At 32.7% G+C, this 20,571-nt stretch overlaps 2 protein-coding genes across 2 annotated transcripts in view; one reads left to right on the top strand and one right to left on the bottom strand.

Moving 5' to 3' along the window:
- arpc2 (actin related protein 2/3 complex, subunit 2) overlaps window positions 1-9,937 on the top strand; it is a 25,562-nt gene extending 15,625 nt beyond the window's left edge. Inside the window, exons 7-10 of the mRNA XM_056465920.1 lie at window positions 1,375-1,501; window positions 5,524-5,624; window positions 7,517-7,617; window positions 9,581-9,937. Coding sequence (XP_056321895.1) covers window positions 1,375-1,501; window positions 5,524-5,624; window positions 7,517-7,617; window positions 9,581-9,602 — 351 coding nt within the window. The 3' untranslated portion in view covers window positions 9,603-9,937. The remainder of the gene's footprint in view (window positions 1-1,374; window positions 1,502-5,523; window positions 5,625-7,516; window positions 7,618-9,580) is intronic.
- Window positions 9,938-12,150: 2,213 nt separating this feature from the next.
- Window positions 12,151-20,571, bottom strand: part of LOC130235346 (keratin, type I cytoskeletal 18-like) — a 30,134-nt gene continuing 21,713 nt past the window's right edge. Inside the window, exons 7-8 of the mRNA XM_056465919.1 lie at window positions 17,397-17,431; window positions 12,151-12,630 (exon numbers count right to left, since the gene is read on the bottom strand). Of these exons, the coding sequence (XP_056321894.1) occupies window positions 12,287-12,630; window positions 17,397-17,431 (379 nt within the window). The 3' untranslated portion in view covers window positions 12,151-12,286. The remainder of the gene's footprint in view (window positions 12,631-17,396; window positions 17,432-20,571) is intronic.

Genomic DNA, 20,571 nt, shown 5'->3' with positions numbered 1-20,571 from the left:
AATCTGCCCAGTTGGTGGAATGAACTCCCTAACTGCGTCTCTGAGTGTGCTGCATTCATTCATGATAAAGACTTGGTTCAAACCGTGCTCTATTGTGTAAGTGGTGCAACTTCATTAATATGCATGACTGTTTTTACCTGATACAGTGTTCAGACGGCAGAGAGATGCCACATTGTGTTGCCAAAACAAGTGGAAGATAAACTTGAACAGTTTGGATACATTGGTCGTCAGTGTTGCGTTTATTAATGTACTGCAACAAAGTTTTTTTTTCATTTTCCCGCTAAGAGAGCACAGCCGGAATCACGTGTGGATTACAGTATGCGCGACAAAAATGCATGTCTAAGGAACATTTTTGTTTACCCGAGAGCTTTTTGCATCTGGAAATGTTGAAATCCTGATTTGCCGCTAATCTACTTTTAATAAATACGTCGCTCCAGTTGGTGTTGATTGTCCTGTCTCTACAGATTTGGTAAGTGTGTGTGATCAGTGCCCTTTGTTTGTTCATTCAGATGGCAAAGTTAGTTCGTATCGTCAGCAGTACTCTTTCAGTGTTTAAAGACAGACCTTAGTCAAAATGATTTCTAAGTTACTAAGTTTACAGTATGTTAATATCACTACAATATTATGGGCTGAAATATCTGCTGTAAATGCTGCTCTCCGAGTGTAAACAATTAAACACCGCAACCAAACTATTACCGTCGTGTTGAATTTTCACCGCATTTTGTGACAGTCTATACACACACGGCTTTCTGGCGCTACCTACCCAGTGCATCCAAGTTACAGAGAAATTCTGAGGGTTTTTTCTCTTATACGACGTGCAGTATCAAACATTCCACAATCACTGTCTCTCCTGCGTCTTGTGTGTTTGTTTTGCCTCGGTGAAAATCAGCGCATGCCCAAATGTAAACTCCCATTTTCATCCAAATCCTCCCTCTTTCCCTCCCCCGACACTCCCACCTAAACAGAGCTAGACACACCCACTTTTCTGACTTTTTCCAAACTAGAGGTGTGAAAACACCCTGTTGAGACAGTGGAGTTTCATGGCCCTTTAACAAGCAGTTGGACAGCTGTACCTAATAAAGTGGCCAGTGAGTATATATGTCAAAACAACTTTTATTTTGGAAGCGATTAGTCATGATTTATCTTTAGCACTATTATTTTGTTTTACTGCACTTGTAGATTTTTACATTTATTTATGTATTTTAAGAATAAGCAAATTAAAAACAAGTAAAAGAGTTTGTAAGACAAGTCTTGAGTTATGAATGATTTTGGATATTATAACTCAAAACTAAGTCAAATACTCTTTGAGTATGATATGTTTTTGCTTTTTTTTTCCTCAGTATTTCCTCATATGTTTGTCTCTGTTGTGTTCAGGAGTTTAAGGAGGGCCGCAGGGCGAGTCACACGGCTCCTCAGGTGCTTTTCAGTCACCGAGAGCCTCCTCTGGAGCTGAAGGACACTGATGCCGCAGTGGGAGACAACATCGGATACATCACCTTCGGTTTGTTCAATAAGCTCACATACAGTTGAAGTCATAATTATCAAACCTCCTGAATTATCAACGCCCCAAGATTTTTTCAACACATTTCTAAACATAATAGTTTTAATAACTCATTTCTAATAACTGATTCATTTTATATTTGCCCTGATGACAGTAAATAATATTTGACTAGATATTTTTTAAGATACTAATATTCAGCTTAAAGTGACATTTAAATGCTTAATTAGGTTAACTAGGCAGGTTAGGGTAATTAGGCAAGTCATTGTATAACAGTGGTTTGTTCTGTGGACAATAAAGTTTCTTGCCAACTTTCTACTATAAACTGAAGCTCTTTACAGTTGCCCTGCCTCTAAGCTTTTCTGATTGCTCCACTGCTATGAAACTGACAATAATGAGCGAAACAGTCACACATCCGTCTAACACATGTTTACATTGAAAAACAATTGGAGAGGAGAAATGCATTGTGTGAACGGCCCCTTATCCTACCCAAAACCTAACCTTAACCACCCTAACAACTATTAAAAAGCAACAGATTAGGAGTTTATCAAGACAAAATTCATTGTTACTTTTTTTATTAGTAAGAGTAGTGTATCCTAAAATTACTGAATGTTTTCTTGTTTATATTGCAAATATGTAAATTAAAGCATATTTATTTAAACAATGCCTCATTTGCATATTTAGAGATTTTTAAAGTACACAAAAACACACACATCAGTCTCAAATAGGTTCTCAGCCAAAGAAAGGAACAAAAAGGCAAATATAAACTCAATATAAACAACAAAGCTACAAAAGTATTACATTTTCAATCAATTAATGCGATATACAAAAATGTTTGCAATTCTTAATGTGATTATTTAACCTTTGAAGTATGGTGATTCAAGTTAATTTTTTTCTGTCGCACTTTAGTTTAGATACCAGTTTTCGCTATTCTTACTACAGTAACTAGTCATTTATTAAGATATTGGCTGTTTATTAATACTTGTAAACTAGATATTCTGCATGATCTTATTCTGGACTCTTATCCTACCTGATGCCATACCCTAACTATCTTAGTTACTATTAAAATCAAGCAAATTAGCAGTTTATTGAGGCAAAAGACATTTATTAATGATTTATTAGTAAGAATTGTACTTAAAATAAAGTGTTACTTACTGTTCTGTTATTATTTTTACAAATATATGCAAATTAGCATGTGTTTATTTTAACAATTCCTCATTTGCATATTTAGAAATTTAAAAAAACGGCATAAAAGCACGTACATCATGCTTAAATAAGAGCTACAATAACATTAAAATAAAATGTTCTGTTGTTTATATTACAAAAATATGCAAAATAATGCGTATTTATTTAGACAATGCCTCATTTGCATATTTAAATATTTAAAAAATTACATAAAAGCACACACATCAGTCTCAAATGGGTGCTCAACCCTAAAAAGTACAAAAAACTATTTTAAAGGCAATATAAACACCAACATTACAAAAGTATCACATTTTCAATTAAATCAGGTAATATAAAAATGTTTGCGATTCTTAATGTTATTAATCAACCATGGAAGTATGGTGATTCATTTTAGTTAATAATTATTTTTTTACCCTGTTCATCTGTATTGTGTTAAATATACAGCCTGAACAAAGCGCTGCTGTTTACCTGTGACAGGTGCAGTGTGTATTTGCATTTGCTTCAATAGAGCAAACGCCCAGCTTTTCTCTTCATGGCCGTTACACAAACCTCTTAATGAATAAAATAAAGGCACCACACCCTCGACATCAAAGCCAACAGTGTTTACCAGCTTTACTCAACTTCAGTTTTTCATGAAACCCGGAAGATTCTGGAGCCATGACATGTTTGCTGAGAGCTTGTTTACTTCTGTTTTATTTGTTCTATTTGTTCTGCTAAATTGAAATGCAGAGCAGTAATTATAATAGATAAAATCTATAGTCGTAATGCATTCGAATATTATGTTATTTATGCTACTTTAAAAAAGAAAACTTCATTTAGTTATTCAAATTGATGTTTTAAAAAGTGAATCGTATCGTCTGTTATTTATTTCTAGAAGCAACTAAACCTTTCTAAAATAACATGAACTTAATTAAGAAGCAAAATGACTTTCAGTATTTAGGAAGACCAAAAATTTCGGTCAGTGGAGTGAGAGTAAACTTCCAGAGAAAAACAAGTTTTATTTTATTGTTTAATTATTTTATATTTAAATTGTGTATTTAATCAAATTTTATATTGTTAATTATTTTTAGATTTAATTTATTTAATTCATTTTTTATTTAATTTAATTATTTAATTGTTTAGATTTTTTTTTTATTGCATTTAGAATTTTATTTTGTATTTTTTATATTTTATTTTAAGTATTTTTTGTTTTATTTAATTGTTTAATCATTTTATATTTAATTTTATTGTTTAATTATTTTATATGTCATTTAATTTAGTATTTTATTTTATTGTTTATTTTAGATTTAATTAAATTTTGTATTTCATTTAATTATTTTATTCATTTGTTTAACTATTTATTTATTTTATATTTAATTTATATTGTATTTAATTTTATTATTTAATTTTATTGTTTAATTATTTTAGATTTAATATAATTTTGTATTTTATTTTATTATTTTATTTTATTGTTTAATTATTTTATTCATTCATTCATTTTCTTTTCGGCTTAGTCCCTTAGTCCCGCCACAGCGCAATGAACCGCCAACTTATCCAGCACATGTTTTACGTGGCGGATGCCCTTCCAGCCGCAACCCATCTCTGGGAAACATCCATACACACTCATTCACACACATACACTACGGACACTTTAGCCTTCCCAATTCACCTGCACCGCATGTCTTTGGACTGTGGCGGAAACCGGAGCACCCGGAGAAAACCAACGCAAAAAGCAGGGAGAGCATGCAAACTCCACACAGAAACGCCAACTGACCCAGCCGAGGCTTGAGCCAGCGACCTTCTTGCTGTGAGGCGACAGCACTACCTACTACGCCACCGCATTGTTTTGTATTTATTGTAAATATTTAATTTATTTTGTATATTTTTGTATTTTATTTTTTGTTTTATTGAATTGTTTAATTATTTTTAATTTTATTGTTTTTTAAATTTAATTATATTATATTATTAAAAGTCTTGATTCAAGATTTTTTTTCCAGATATTTATACCTGGAGATAACAGTACTGAGCAAGAAATAAATGTTTGCGATGTAGCTGTAGCTGACATACTGGATATAATTCTGGTTTCCATTTTGATCATTTAGAAATAGAAAAAGATGTTTTTTAAATAATTTGAATTGTTCTTATAAATAAATGTTTATTATTTAGACAAATTTAAAACGTATACCTTAAATACATCCAGAATATGCAGACTTTTGCAGTACTAAATAAATATTTCTATTATTATTTCCAAATTATTATGTTTAGAATTTATTTGTATGTTTGCAACTTAAAACCTTAACAGTAAAAATTACACCCTTTACCACATCTCAACAAAGAAAACCACCAACAATCAAGAAAACACAATTATAAGGTGTCAAGGCTTTGCAATCGAAAAATTTCATTATAATGGATGTCAATGAGGCAAAAACAGCCACCAACATATCGAAAGGGTAACCAATTAGCCCAGAGTGTATTGTTGAGTCTAAAAAAATATATATATTTTAAAGCATTTTCCTAAAATGTGTGTCAAAATGAGATTTGTCAACAAAAATCATCTTAATTGCTGGAACACTGAGAAAGTTGTGGCCAAATTAAGACTCAAAATCACCTCAGAGTGGATGAAAGCATCTCCAACAGCACACAAGGGTTAACAATTAAACTGTACAAATTATATATAACCTATACATCTAGATGATTTATTTTCAATAAGTGCATTGCTGACTGTTTTAACTGCACACATACAAATACAGATACTCGTATATAAGTATATCAGTGGCTTTATTACTTGCAAAAATCCTAAACAGTAAGGGTCTTGTTCTCAAATATACATCGTAACATTTTGTCAATGATTTCTCCATCAGTGCTGTTCCCTCGACACACCAACGCCAACACCAGAGACAACACCATCAACCTCATCCACACCTTCCGGGATTATCTGCACTACCACATAAAGTGCTCCAAGGTGAGAGTCTCCTCACAGACGCCAACAAAACTCTCTTTGTGTTTGAGCGTTTCTCAGTTTACATTCTTGTCCTTCAACCATTCGTGCTTTAAAACAAATATGCTGAAGAAGGAGATGAAGAAAACTGGGGAATGTAGATGCTTTCCATTTTCAGAAGTAGTGTTGTCAAAATGATCTGTAATACGATTAATCACATATCAAGATATAAGTCATCTCATGTACTGATAGTGATATTTCTCATCATATAGTACATTTTCTGTCGGGTTAATAAGTTAATTTAGTGACCAGATGGAAAGGGCTGTTTTTCATAAGTATATTTTATTAATTTATTATATTATTAATAATTAACATGTTATATTATATTATTAATAACTTAAATGATCTAAATCAGCCTGAAGCATTGTTTTATTTATGTTGTTTTTATTTGTGTTATCGATTGTAATTAGCTTGTTTGTTTATTACTGACTGTGACTTCTACTCAGTAATATTGTTTGATATAATATTGAGTAGTTTCTTTTCTAATACTAAAACTAGAAATATTAATTATACACTTTCTTGAAACATAAATGGCATAATTTATCAGAATGTTACATAAATCCCACGAATGAGTTATTTTATTTTATTTTATTTACTCTAGGCCAGTGATTTTGTTATTATTATTTTTTAAGAAATCTGTAAATAGTTATTCAGATTCAAAATTTTGTCTTTTTTCTAGAAACTAAGCATTCTCAAATTAAAATACATTTATTTGAGAAGCAAAATTTTATTTTTATTTTATGTCAGTGAATTTAATTTAATTATTTATTTATTTTAATTTAATTTTTTTATTAATTTAATTTATTTTAGTTTACTTAATTTTAATTTAATTTATTTATTTTATTTGTTTATTTTAATTTGTTTATTTTTTTCATTGAAATGTTTTTTTTATTTAAATTTTTTTAATTTCAATAAATAATATTTTTATTTTTCATTAATTTTAATATTTAATTTTAAATTTTATTTTATTTATTTTGTGTTGTTTTATTTAATTTAATTTTTTATTGAAATTTTATTTCATTTCATTAAATAATATTTTTATTTTCATAAATTTTTATATTTAATTTTAAATTGTATTTATTTTGTTATTTTATTTTTTATTGAAATTTTTATTTTATTTTTGTTTCATTTTATTAAATAATATTTTTATTTTTTATTAATTTTTATATTTAATTTTTAATTTAATTTAATTTTATTTTTTATTAAAATTTTTATTTCATTCAGTCATTCATTTTATTTATTTATTAATTTGTTTTTTATTTTATTTTATTTATTTATTTTATTTTCATTCATTCATTTTCTTTTCGGCTTAGTCGCTTTATTAATCTGGGGTCGCCACAGCTGAATGAACCACCAACTTATCCAGCATTTGTTTTATGCAGCGGATGCCCTTCCAGCCGCATCCCATCACTGGGAAACACATACACACTCATTCACACACACTACGGACAATTTAGCCTTCCCAATTCACCTGTACCACATGTCTTTGGACTGTGGGAGAATTGGAGCACCCGGAGGAAACCCACGCGAATTTTTGGCAGGGCATGTGAATATCTGACCAAACCAGTATTCATATATTTAATTTAATTTAAGTTAATTTTATTTTACTTATATTTATTTTTTGCCCAGTGAATTGTTTGGCAGGGCAAGTCTGACCAAATAATCTAACCAAACCAGTATTAAAAAAATTTAAATTTTGAGGCATGCTTGAAGTTGGAAATTTAGGAAACTAATCAATGCTTAAATGACGATTTCAAGTCGCTCTTGTAGCAATATTTCCTTGTGGTATTAAAAATGGTATCAAAATCCCAGTATCATGACAGCACTACTCAGAAGTGTGTTTTTCTTCATTTTAGGCCTACATTCACACTCGCATGAGGGCCAAGACCTCTGACTTCCTCAAGGTACTGAACCGCGCTCGCCCGGACGCTGAGAAGAAAGAGATGAAAACTATTTCGTAAGTGCTGTTTTCACAATCATTAGCATTTCACACCTTCATATAAACCACACACACCTTCAGCCAGATCTTCAGCAGGAAAAAATCTCTCCTCTGGGTTTTTATCCAGTATTAGCGGTTGATTCCTGCTGATGATGGTGCAAATCCCTGGGCTGTTTTGTTCAATACCGCGGGCGCATACTTGAGGAAGATGAATTATTTTGTGTATTAATTACTCTGAGGTGTTGCTCAACCCACTGTTTCTCAGTGCTGTGATGATTACCATGTACTTCTCAAATACACTTCTTCTGGCCGTTGTTTGAGCTTGTTCAAAACGAAACATGTTTGCAAATGTTGCAAAATATTTTCTTTGGAAAAATCGCTGATTAGAATTTGATTTTATCAGTAATGTAAAGCTTTCAAAACAGACCAACCATGAGCTCCGATGAGGTCATTTTAGCAATAAATAAGTTAATGCATAAATAAATAAATAAAAATTCTTAAATAAATAAATGCATAAATAAATGAATGCATGAATAAATAAAAGGCAAATAAATAACTGCATAAATAAACAAACAAATAAATAAATGTATGAATAAGTAAATAAATAGATAAATAAATGCATGAAAATATAAATAAATAAAAGCATGAATAAATGCATGAATGAATAAAATAAATGCATGAATAAATAAACAAAAGCATGAATAAATGCATAAATGAATAAATAAATGCCTGAATAAAAAAATAAATAAATGCATAAATAAATACATAAATAAATAAATGCTTAAATAAATAAATGCATGAATAAATAAATGCATAAATAAATACATAAATAAATAAATGCATGAATAAATAAATGCATGAATAAATAAATACATAAATAAATAAATGCTTAAATAAATAATTGCATGAATAAATACATAAATGCATGAATAAACAAATAAATGCATGAATAAATAAATAAAATGAACAAATGAATGCATGAATAAATAAATAAATGCATGACTAAATAAATAAATAAATAAATAAATAAATAAATGCGTGAATGAACAAATAAATGCATGAATAAATAAATAAAATGAACAAATGAATGCATGAATAAATAAATAAATGCATGACTAAATAAATAAATAAATAAATAAATAAATGCGTGAATGAATAAATAAATGCATGACTAAATAAATAAATGCATGACTAAATAAATAAATGCATGAATGAATAAATAAATGCATAAATATATAAATAAATAAATGCATGAATAATCAGAATAAATGGCAGAATAATAAGTAAATAAATGCATGACTAAATAAATGAATAAATAAATGCATGAATAAATAGAATAAATGGCAGAATAATAAATAAATGCATGAATAAATAGAATAAATGGCAGAATAATAAATAAATGCATGAATAAATAGAATAAATGGCAGAATATTAAATAAATGCATGAATTAATAAATAAATGCATAAATAAATAAATGCATGAATAAATATGATAAAGGGCTGAATAAATAAGTAAATGCATAAATAAATAAATGCATGAATAAATAAAATAAATGCATGAATGAATAAATACATGTATGAATAAATAAATGCATGAGTAAATAAATAAATGCAGGAATAAATGGCTGAGTAAATAAATAAATGCATGAATAAATAAAATAAATGCAGGAATGAATAAATACATGTATGAATAAATAAATGCATGAGTAAATAAATAAATGCATGAATAAATGGCTGAGTAAATAAATAAATAAATAATAAATACATAAATAAATTAAATAAATGCAGGAATGAATAAATAAATAAATGTATGAATAATAAATGCGTGAATAAATAAATGATTCAAGCTATCTGGTGAAATTGTATTTATATTGCAATATATATTGCAGCAAAACAAAATATCGTTGTCCAATTTTTCTAATTTCGTGATAACATGATAACCGTGAATATGAGTCTAATCCTTCTTCTCTAATCTGTTCAGGGGCAAGACCTTTTCTCGTTAAGGAAACGACGTGCAATCAAGAGAGCAGTGTTGGTGGACTCCATTAAACTCCTCTGGCCAGTGATGTCGATCCTCCACTCGTAATTTGCACCTCGACAGAGAGACCAATAAATTCCTTGCTTTGCATTTATAGGATAAATGTTATTTGTATGTCGGATAAACGGTTTTTTGATACGCTCTTATGTTTCATTGCGTAGTTGTCTGACGGTGTTTTATTGACATAAGACTGTCATGCAGTATTTTCCCTTTCCTCTTCCTTTTGCCGCCTTTGTTTCGCCAAAAGCATCAATATTGGACATCATAAAATGGTCGTGAATAAACCAGTCTTCTATACAAGTGGCTCTTTGTCTGTTATTTGTGATAAATGTGTGTAAATGCATGTAGTTTGCACAGTAATATGGTGAAAGATTGTTGCAAGTACTGTTATGCATTTTATTTGATTCCTGTGATGAATTTACAGCATCAAGTCTCCAGTAATCCTTGAGAAATCAGTCTTAAATACTGTTTTGATGTTGATATTAATACTGATTGCCCTGAATTAATTATACAGTTTTAGGATTGTAGGGTAAATAAATATTAAGTTCTTTTAATTTCATCTAAAATTCATTTGTAACATTACACGTCTTCGTGTTACTTTTGATTAAATGTTACCTTTAAGTGTGCAATATTGATAATAAATGATATATAATTATTTTTAAACATTCTTTTATTATATTAAATGATTTCTATCGAGTGTGTTTTGGGCTGGTAGCTTGGCCTGTCATGTAAAAAGAAAAGTAATTATAGCAAAAACGCCAGTAGTTGTCGAGAAGTTTCTTAATGAGTGGCTCAATTGAGTCTTTCATTCAAACGATTCATTTAAAACATCATTTGCGAAAGAATCAGTGAATCATGTTCACATCGTTCGATTCTTTCATAAACTGATTCATTCAAGATGGAAGCCACCTTCACGCCTCACGGGTTTGTTTTAAAAAGAACACATGTCAATCTCCAGCTTGTTTAGATGTATTCTCGTTGACAAAACACATAAAACCGAGCCTGAATGTAACTATTTATATTAGAATCTTGTTTAAATCTGTATAAAAATTCACAGTTTTACTATAGCGCTGACAGTCGTAAAACGTCTATGGAAAATTATATAGGAAAAAAGAAACGGATGTTTTTTTTTGCCTTCATAGCTTAAATTTATAATGGTTTTCCTATTGTAATTATCCAAAAAGTCTTCAGTTAAAATATCCAGTGTGTTTTGGGGCTGGTAAATTGTCCTAGCATGAAAAATTTATATGATAGCTTAAACGCAAGTTGGTTGCGGGAAATCTGAATGTCTTCGTTTAAAACACCATTTGGAAAAGAAGCAGTGAATCATTGAATCGTTTGGTTCTTTCCTTAACGGATTCATTAAAGATGGAAACCACCTTCACACAACGCAGGTTAGTTTTAAAATGCAGAAATGTTAGTCTCTGGCTTGTTTAGGAGTATTTTCGTGAATTAAAGTCTGAATTGTAACTTTATATCAGCATGTTGGTTTAAAATTGTATATAAATTCGCAGTTTCACGATCGCGCTGACAGTCGTGAAACGTCTTATAGAAAAAAATAGTATAAGAAAATAGATAACGTTAATGGGATTAAAAAAGCTTGAGTTGTTATTTTAAATTTTATTTTATTATTCTTTATGACTCAGTCAATACTTTTGAACCTTCAGTACCTTCAATACTTCAATAATGTTTGGTCTTTGAAAAGTGAGTGACAACACTGCAAGTCTTTTCATAGTCTTATGTATTTAAATAAAGTTCTAAAGCATTTTATCAACTATTAAAATATGTTTTATTCTAAGAAAGAAATAGTTAAAATTTTCACAGGGGCAAATAAAATAATCTTGTTTTCAGTTTGACATGTTACTTAACTCACTGGCAGATAATTTAGCTTGTTTCAAGGAAAAAACTCACAAAATTTGGACATTATGTAAAAAAATAAAACAATATATTTTTTACATGTCTGAAAAATGCTGCTTGTCTAGAATTTAGACAAAAACTCAAAGTAAGAAAAGCATTTTTTTTTGCTATGAAGTTAATGTACTCGATAATATCAACTCGTTAACGTTATCCTAAACGTTACAATATCTGTTGAGGTAAAGTTGGTTTTATACTGGCACATTTGTTTCTTTGTGAACAGTGACGCGCTCTCTTGTTTACCATGCTACTTTAAATATTTGGTCTGAAATCGCATGTAAGCATGACTTCAAAACAACATTAGCACTATTTAATTGACTGTGCACAATGTTGTGCTTCAATAGTCACTGGCTGCTAATACGATTTCCCTATTTAGAATTAGCTAATAATACATTTCTGAAACTAGTGTATACTATTAAGGAGAAAGTCTGAATGTGCGAATATAAAACCATTATTACCTCAATAAAATATCTCACGTCTGTTTCAAACTGTAAATAGTAATTTATTTACCTCAGAGAGACTTTTAAATGTTAGTAGCTAGAATAGACCGTATAAAATGGCAGCTAGACATCATAAAATAACAACCACTGACCAGAAACTGAGGCTCGTAATTCTTTAATGTGGAACTGGAGATAGATTTGCTCTCCATAACGAAATCCTGAACAGAATGAAGGAACAGAAGACTGAGATGAAGAACAACTGAGGCAGCAAGATTTACGACAAAGCAGTCGAAAGCTACTCATCCTCCTCCTCCACTACAGCATCGTGAGAAACTTCTTCTGCTTTTTCTTCATCATCTTCAACAGGTGCTTTCTCTTTCTCCACTACCTCCACTATTACTGTCTCCTCTACCTCCAGCAGCACCTCTGGTTCCTGATGTTTTGTTAACTCTTCGTCTTCCTCCGCTAACTCCAGTTGTTCTGTTATCTCCTCTTCATCCTCAAAGACGTCCTGCTCGATGTGGTTTGCAGGATTCTGCTCCAGTTCGCTCTGAGAGACCACCTCTCCGTCCACTATTTCTTGGGTGATGATGATGGCTTTCTTAAGACCTACGGTTGTAGGAAGAGGAGGAGGAGGAGCTGGAGACAGAGCACAGGCTTTGAGGTTAGAGTCAGTCTTTAATAGTGCATTTAGGTTAGGGCTGAACAATATATCATTTGAGCATCGATGTGTATCGGCAATAGTCACATCGCAGGATTAGATTATTTATTAAAGATTAAATTATAAAGATATTATTTAAAAATATATAACTATACAATGATGACCATGTCATTTTACATTGGATTGTTCAATTTCTGTACATGAATACTGTAAGACTCTCAAGAAAACCACAAAGCACTGTATATTTATTTGTTTTTTCTTGTAATTTATTATAATTCATGCAGATCCACTGCATAGAAAAAGACTTGATCATCCTAGTCGATCTAAATTAATGAAATCCAATTCCAATTAGAGCTATTCAAATATAGTGTTGTCACGATGCTGGAATTCGGTAGCAATCAGTACTGAAATCATAAAAACTTCCATTTCCTGTTAACATTTGAGCGCTGATTTGTCTATGTGCTCACATGCTCAACAGAAATGACTGTGATTGGCCGTGAAGGTCATCAGTTCACCGAACTCACCGCTGTTTACAGAGTGTAACCACAGATACAGGAAACACTGGAGCATTTAAAAGTCACGTCGATCAGCTGATTTGTCTATAAGCTGACATACGAGCGATCCGCTGATGACTCGCAACTTTAAAATGCTCCAGTGTCCCTGTATCTGTAATTACACTCGGTAAACAGCGGTGAGTTTGGTGAATTGATGACCTTCACAACCAATCACAGTCATTTCTGTGAAGAATCGCTGACAATATGCGAGATTATGAAATCGATTTGAATGCATGCACACTTTTTCCGCTGGCACATTTGCACATCGCGACTGTGCGCTCTATGTACATTAAGAATAAAGCCGCAGGACGCACATTAGTTATTATCCTCTCAATGTCATCGGTCCTTATGTCTTCAATAATTCAGTGCTACAGCCGGGCACCTCAAATGTAATACCTGAAAGTGTCACAAGTTTAGATGATATTACAAATGTATAAAAATATATTTTATAATTAATTAAAACTATTAAAAACAGGGACTAAGCCAAGGGATAGTGAAAGTGATAAACTGTTATTAGCGATTGTATGATTTTTTTTCTTCAGAGTGGAATATTAAAATATATTAGGCTGCTCAATTCAACTGGACTTAATATTTTTACAGTTCGAATCATTGACTGACGAGTAGTTTATTTATCACCTTGGAGTAAAGAGTGGACTAAATTACAGGGAAAGTTATATTCTGTGGACACAAGAGCACTAACTGAGTTAGTGGCACCATCTAGCAGCAGTGTGTGGATCTGTCCCGATATTGAAGTACAAATTATAAACCTATTACATATTCCTTAGGTGACTATTAAACTGGCAAACATTTAAAATGGTAAAACACAAAGTGAAACTTAAATTGTGTGGCCAGTATCAAATATTTATATAAAGAATGTTATTATTATTAGAATTAGAGACTTATAGAATTATTATTTCTATAATTTAAAAACAAACACAAATATATACATATACACAGGGGCGCGGTCTCGTCTTCCTCTTTTTTCCTCGGCTAGTCATATGCCTGTGTTTTAATGTTTAAATGGACCTTTTTCAAATTTCAGTACCGAATCGATTGGTATCGAATTCCAGTATTGTGACAAGCCTTCGCAATGTATATCAAAGCAAAGCATAATATTGCGATGTCAGATTTTTCCAATATCGTGCAGCCCCAATGTAGGTAGCATTTAGGCAATTTGTGCAATTAATGCATATTAAAAAAAACATTCGAAGCTTGACAAGCAAACAAACTTACCCCTAAGGGAAAAACACTTAAGCTTCACTTGTTGAATGTAAAATGTGTTAAAAACACATTAAACCTGTGATTTTTGGACCTTTTTTGAATGTGAAACATCATTTTGTTTTAACACAGATGAAGTCAGAAATATTAGCCCTCCTATGATTTTTTTTACTTTTTCAGATATTTCCCAAATGATGTTTAACAGATTTCCTATAATATTTTTTTCTTCTGGAGAAAATCGTACTTGTTTTATTTTGGCTAGAATAAAAGCAGTTTTTAATAATAAAAAAATCTATTTTAAGGTCAATATTATTAGCCCTGTTAAGCAATATTTGTTTTTGATTGTCTGCAGAACAAAACCATCTTTATACAATGACTTGCCTTATTACCCTAACTTGCATAGTTAACCTAATAAACTTGGTTAAGCCTTTAAATGTCACTTTAAGCTGAATACTAGCGTCTTGAAAAATATCTAATCAAATATTATTAACTGTCATCATGGCAAAGATAAAATAAATCAGTGATTAGAAATGAGTTATTAAAACTATTATGTTTAGAAATGTGTTGAACAATTTTTCTCCCCGTTAAACAGAAATTGGGGAAAAAATAAGCAGGGGGGCTAATAATTCTAACTTCAACCGTACGTCCGCATTTGTTTCACATATCAACATGTGATTGCATCTGTGTGAAGCTCATATGTTTTTGTTGTTGTTATAAGGATAAAGTTTGAGATTGCTGCATATATATTAGTTGGGAAGCAATGTTTTAATAAGCAAATAAAAATGACTTCAGGTCAGTCTATGAATCAGGTGCCTATTGCAGTTTTTTTGTTGCAATAAAACATATTTGACAAAGTAAAGTATTAATAAAAAAAAGCGTACAGTTACTCTTAATCTAATCAAGTTAAATTACCACATTTTTTGTACTCTGAGATATAATTACTGAACTTTTTACCATGCTGAAATTTACATTTACATAAAAGTGAAATCAAAATGTTTGTACAAATATCAACTCTTTCCTCAAATTACTTTTTTATTATAATTAATCAGTTAAAAAATAAATAAAAAGGTTTGTGGTCAGTAAGAAATATATTATGGTTTCCAGAAAATTTTGAAGTGGCACATCTCTTTTCAGATTGATAATATTCACAACATTCAAATTGATCAGTGATTTATATTTGTTCAGTGTACACTTACTGGCCACTTTATTAGGTACACCTGTCCAATTGCAAATTTCTAATCAGTCAATCACATGGCAGCAACTTAATGCATTTAGGCATGAAGACATGGTGAAGATGATCTGCTGCAGTTACCGAGCATCAGAATGGGGAAGAAAGGTGATTTAAGTGACTTTGAACATGGCATGGTTTTGGTGCCAGACGGGCTGGTCTGAGTATTTCAGAAACTGCTTATCTACTCAGATTTTCACACACAACCATCTCTAGGGTTTACAGAGAATGGTCTGATAAAGAGAAAATGACCTCCAGTGAGCGCCAGTTCTGTGGGTGCAAATGTCTTGTTGATGTCAAAGGAGAATGACCAGACTGGTTCAAGCTGATAGAAAGGCAACAGTAGCTCAAATAACCACTCGAATCAACCGAGGTATGCAGAAGAGCATCTCTGAACACACAACACGTCCAACCTTGAGGTGGATGGGCTACAGCAGCAGAGGACCACACTAGGTGCTACTCCTGTCAGTTAAGAACAGGAAACTGAGGCTACAATTCACACAGGCTCACCAAAATTGGACAATAAAAGATTGTAAAAACGTTGCCTGGTCTGATGAGTCTCGATTCTGAAGGTAGGGTCAGAATTTTCATCAACAACATGAAAGCATGGATCCATCTTGCTTTGTATCAGCGGTTCAGGCTGGTGGTGGTGGTGTAATGGTGTGGAGGATATTTTCATGGCAAACTTTGGGCCCATTAGTACCAGTTGAACATCATGTCAACAACACAGCCTACCTGAGTATTGTTGCTGACCATGTACAACCCTTTATGACCACAGTGTACCCATCTTCTGATGGCTACTTCCAGCAGTAGAATGCGCCATGTCATAAAGCGCCAATCGTCTCAGACTAGTTTCTTGAACATGACAATGAGTTCACTGTACTCAAACAGACTCCACAGTCACCAGATCTCAATCCAATAAAGCACCTTTGGGATGTGGTGGAACGGGAGATTCGCATCACAGATGTGCAGCCGACAAATCTGCATCAACTGCGTGATGCTATCATCTCAATATGGACCAAAATCTCTGAAGAATATTTCCAGTACCTTGTTGAATCTATGCCACGAAGGATTAAGGGAGTTCTGAAGGCAAAAGGAGGCCCAACCTGGTACTAGTAAGGTGTACCTAATAAAGTGGCCGTTGATTGTATGTAGTAATGATGCTGAAAATTTAAGAACTGTAAAATTGCAATAATATTTTAAAATTAATTACTGTTTTTTTTATTATTCTCATCAAGTAAATAAAGAGCTAAAGAGCAAAATAAGACATTAAAAAGAAAACTTTGACAAATCTTACCAACCACAAAAATTGAATAACATCAAACATATATTTTGCTGTTCTCAAAACTAAAACAATGTACTTATTACATATGTTAACTTATTACATATGTTAATAGAACTAGAAAAGAAAACAGATATAAATTAATACCATTAATGCTAAACATGTTGTATGAAAAGTCACAAGTGGCACCTGTTTTTTAGAAAGACCCATTTGATTCTTCAGCTAACAGTAAAGACATTTATCTTCAAACATTTGTATGATATTAGCAGTGAGAAACATAAAGAGCATGACTGATGTGTGTGTATTCAGCCAGCGAGGACTCAGCAGCACTGTTTACTCATCTGTTAGATCGCAGAGCAGTGAGTGATGATTAGTATGAAGGCAAAACTTGATGTGGGTTAGGCAAGCATGTTTGTTAACTCATACTGACGATGCCTAAGATCTACACGTCACGGCACTCACCTGCATACAAGGCCTGCTCTAAAGAAAATTCCTCTCTGTGGGAGGGAAGAGAAAACATCAGACAGTGGCACAAGTGGAGGGGCTTGCTGGGAAAGGGTGCAACTAAATATTCAAGACTGGGATGTAGGGATGAAACCATTCACTGATCTCACTTAGGCTTGTCACAGTAATCAACATATGGACTTAATCGCACAACACATGGACATGAGATATAAACTTCAGTTTACTATTGACCTTATTCTTCGATGTGGAAGTGCTCTCGTTTTTGCGATTGTTAGAACTTCCGACTCAGCTGCCTATGGGAGAAAGGACTAGGAATAATAAACGGCAGAAAACGATCAAACTACTGGCTCTACACGCAAGTGTTTTCATGACTATACAGACAAAGTAGAATAATATAATAAGAAAACGTCAGTTTGCAACATCAAGCCGCAAACGGAGCTGTTTTTAACCTCTAAAAATTAATGGAAGTGAATGAGACCGGAAGTCTCGAGCCAAAAAGATTCCAATGGCTGCGCCCGCTTGTACGTGAAGAATAAGGTGAATAGCTCTTGCTCCAGTGGTATCCTGATTTATTTGGCATCTCAATCGATTTCAATCATCTCATATTTAAATAAACTTTCAACCAGTTCATCGTAGCTTCGCTAATAAGATGGATTGAAGTTAGAAAGTACCCCAATTATATTCAATTCAAGTTTATTTATATAGCGTTGTTCAGAATGATTATTGTTTTAATGCAGCTTTATAGAAGGTGCACATTATTTTACAATTACAATTTTACAATATTATTACAATCCAATTCAGAAAAGTTACGGTTAATAGTTACCATAACTTTATTAGTTACTAATAACAAATTAATTAACTAGTAACTAATAGATTTGGTAACACTTTATTTTGATGGTCCATTTGAGTATTAGTAGGCTGTCTACTTAATATCTGTTGATACTGCTCCTTCAACAACCATGTAACTGACTATAAGAAACTTTGCAAGTACATCAAGTTACACTAACCCTAACCCCAACCTAACAGTCTACTTATAATCTAATGAGAATTAGTTGGCATGTAGATGCAATGTAACTTGGGTTCAACAAACGGACCATCAAAATAAAGTGTGACCATAGCTTTTATTATTAAAGTTACTATATCTAAACACAGTTAACCTGCAGTTATAACAATATTATATTAATGATACCTTATTTAGTTTTTGATCACCTTCTGTACAAATATATATTTACATTTATTCAGTCAGAAAACACTTTCATTTTGTTATAATATCTAGTGCAACGTTAGTAATCTTTGGCCTCGTTCGGATCTGTTCTATGATGGTGTAAACACGAAAAAAACGCATGCGTTCGGATATTCATTGATAGGTTTCAGGCCTCCTTTATATGTGGATATAAATCGGGTATGTGGCAATGCGACTATCATGTAAACAGGCAGATCGGATTTATTGAGGCATTCCTTTTTGTACATCATTAAACTTGTGACGATGTGGGACTTCTCTGCGGTTTAATGACGTAGAGGAAAGAGCTTGTGTGGAGACGCTGACGCGGTAAACAACAACAACAACAACAACAACAGGGCAAACATGGAGGAGGAAAGTGGTCAGTGGTCGACAGCAGAAGTTACCTGCAACCTTGCCCTGTTGGGAGATGAGTCAGTGGAGGACACCATATATATATACTATAGGCGCAAGCTGCGATGATGGCCCTTTCCCTCCTCCTCCACCTCAAAATCATTTTAAAGTTGTCCGATCTCATTTCGCAGAGCTAAAAACAAGACAATTTCTTCCATCGTGGCTAGTGTGCCGCAGATGCTAGAACCCGCCTTTACGCATGCGCGATGTTGTAAATTGTATGGCAAGTGTAAACACATGAGTCAGATATGGGTCACAATTAAAACAAAGTGTAAACGGACAGGAAAAAAATCTGATATAGGCAAAAAATCGGAATTGGGTATCAAGACCTGACAGTGCAAATAGGACGTTTGTCACAGTGTCTGAAATGGTTGCTTCAAGAATCTGTCTTTCTAAACCCCACCCTTCACAGAGCAGTCTTTGCTCTGATTGGTCAGATATCACAGTGGGTTGTGGATTGTTGCAAGTGTCGCAAACCATATATCCATTCATATATCTGAATTTTAGCTTCTAATGGTTTCCTTGTCACTTATAAACACAGTGAAACCAACAGTAATGATGTTTTGCATAGGAAAATTTCATAGTTTGGAAAGTGAATGAAAGTTTGATTTGCTTTGTGGCATAAAAAACTTTCTTCTCAGAGTGCACTCACACTAGGCAATCCGAACCTTGCCCGGGTGTATTTCCTGGTTCGTTTGACAAGTGTGAGTTCTCTGAATCGAGCTCAGGTGCGGTTTGGTTGGCCAGCTCTGGCCTGTGTAGAAGAGGTGTACCAGAATGCGGTTCGGTTGGGCTTTGGTGTGGTACACTTGTGAGTGTGAGTGAAAAGCGCACCTGACTGCAAAACTGAAGACGCGACGTCACTTTTAAGGGACTGTTTCATAAGGATTTATTAATCATTCTTCCTTTTCAATGAACGCCAGCGGTCATAGTTTATCAAAGATACAAATCCCTCGCTGCACTTCAGTTGCACCTTTAGCAAACCTCCTAATACCTGCAGCAAGAGGACTTTTTGATAATTTATGAGCGTCAAAAGTTGTGGATCCATTCTGCAAAATATTTGACTGTGTGTCACTACATCCCAAATGACTAAAAATAATACAAAACAACAAAACTAAAGCATTGTCCACTGTGCTGAGCGAGAGCGCTTCTCTTCTGTTAAACTGAACAGTCACATCATCAATGACGTAAGCGTGCTCCGAAAGGTAAAATGCAATGTGAGTGCAGACCATAAGAGAAGGGGGGGACAAGCGAGATTCGGTACGGTTCAAGTCAGCAGTAGTGTAAATACGCCCTTAATGTGTCAACAGCACAAAATAAACTCTTTAGGACTCCCCTTTAACAATGGTGTCTGAGGATCAAAGGTTGTTTCCTGGCTGCCAGTGAAGACCATTGTTTGACGTTATGCAAATTTGTTGCAAATCTCTGTAGGTTTGTCCAGCAAGTACAGGGCCATTAACACAGAACATATCTTTGCATCTAAAATAATAAGACAATTCAGAAATGTTTTTTAAAAAGCACCACCTAATAATTTAGATA

The sequence above is a fragment of the Danio aesculapii genome, chromosome 9 (assembly GCF_903798145.1).
Source record: "Danio aesculapii chromosome 9, fDanAes4.1, whole genome shotgun sequence".
NCBI lineage: Eukaryota > Metazoa > Chordata > Actinopteri > Cypriniformes > Danionidae > Danio > Danio aesculapii.
Note: the sequence above shows the minus strand (reverse complement) of the source record. Positions and strands in the feature narration are given on the sequence as shown.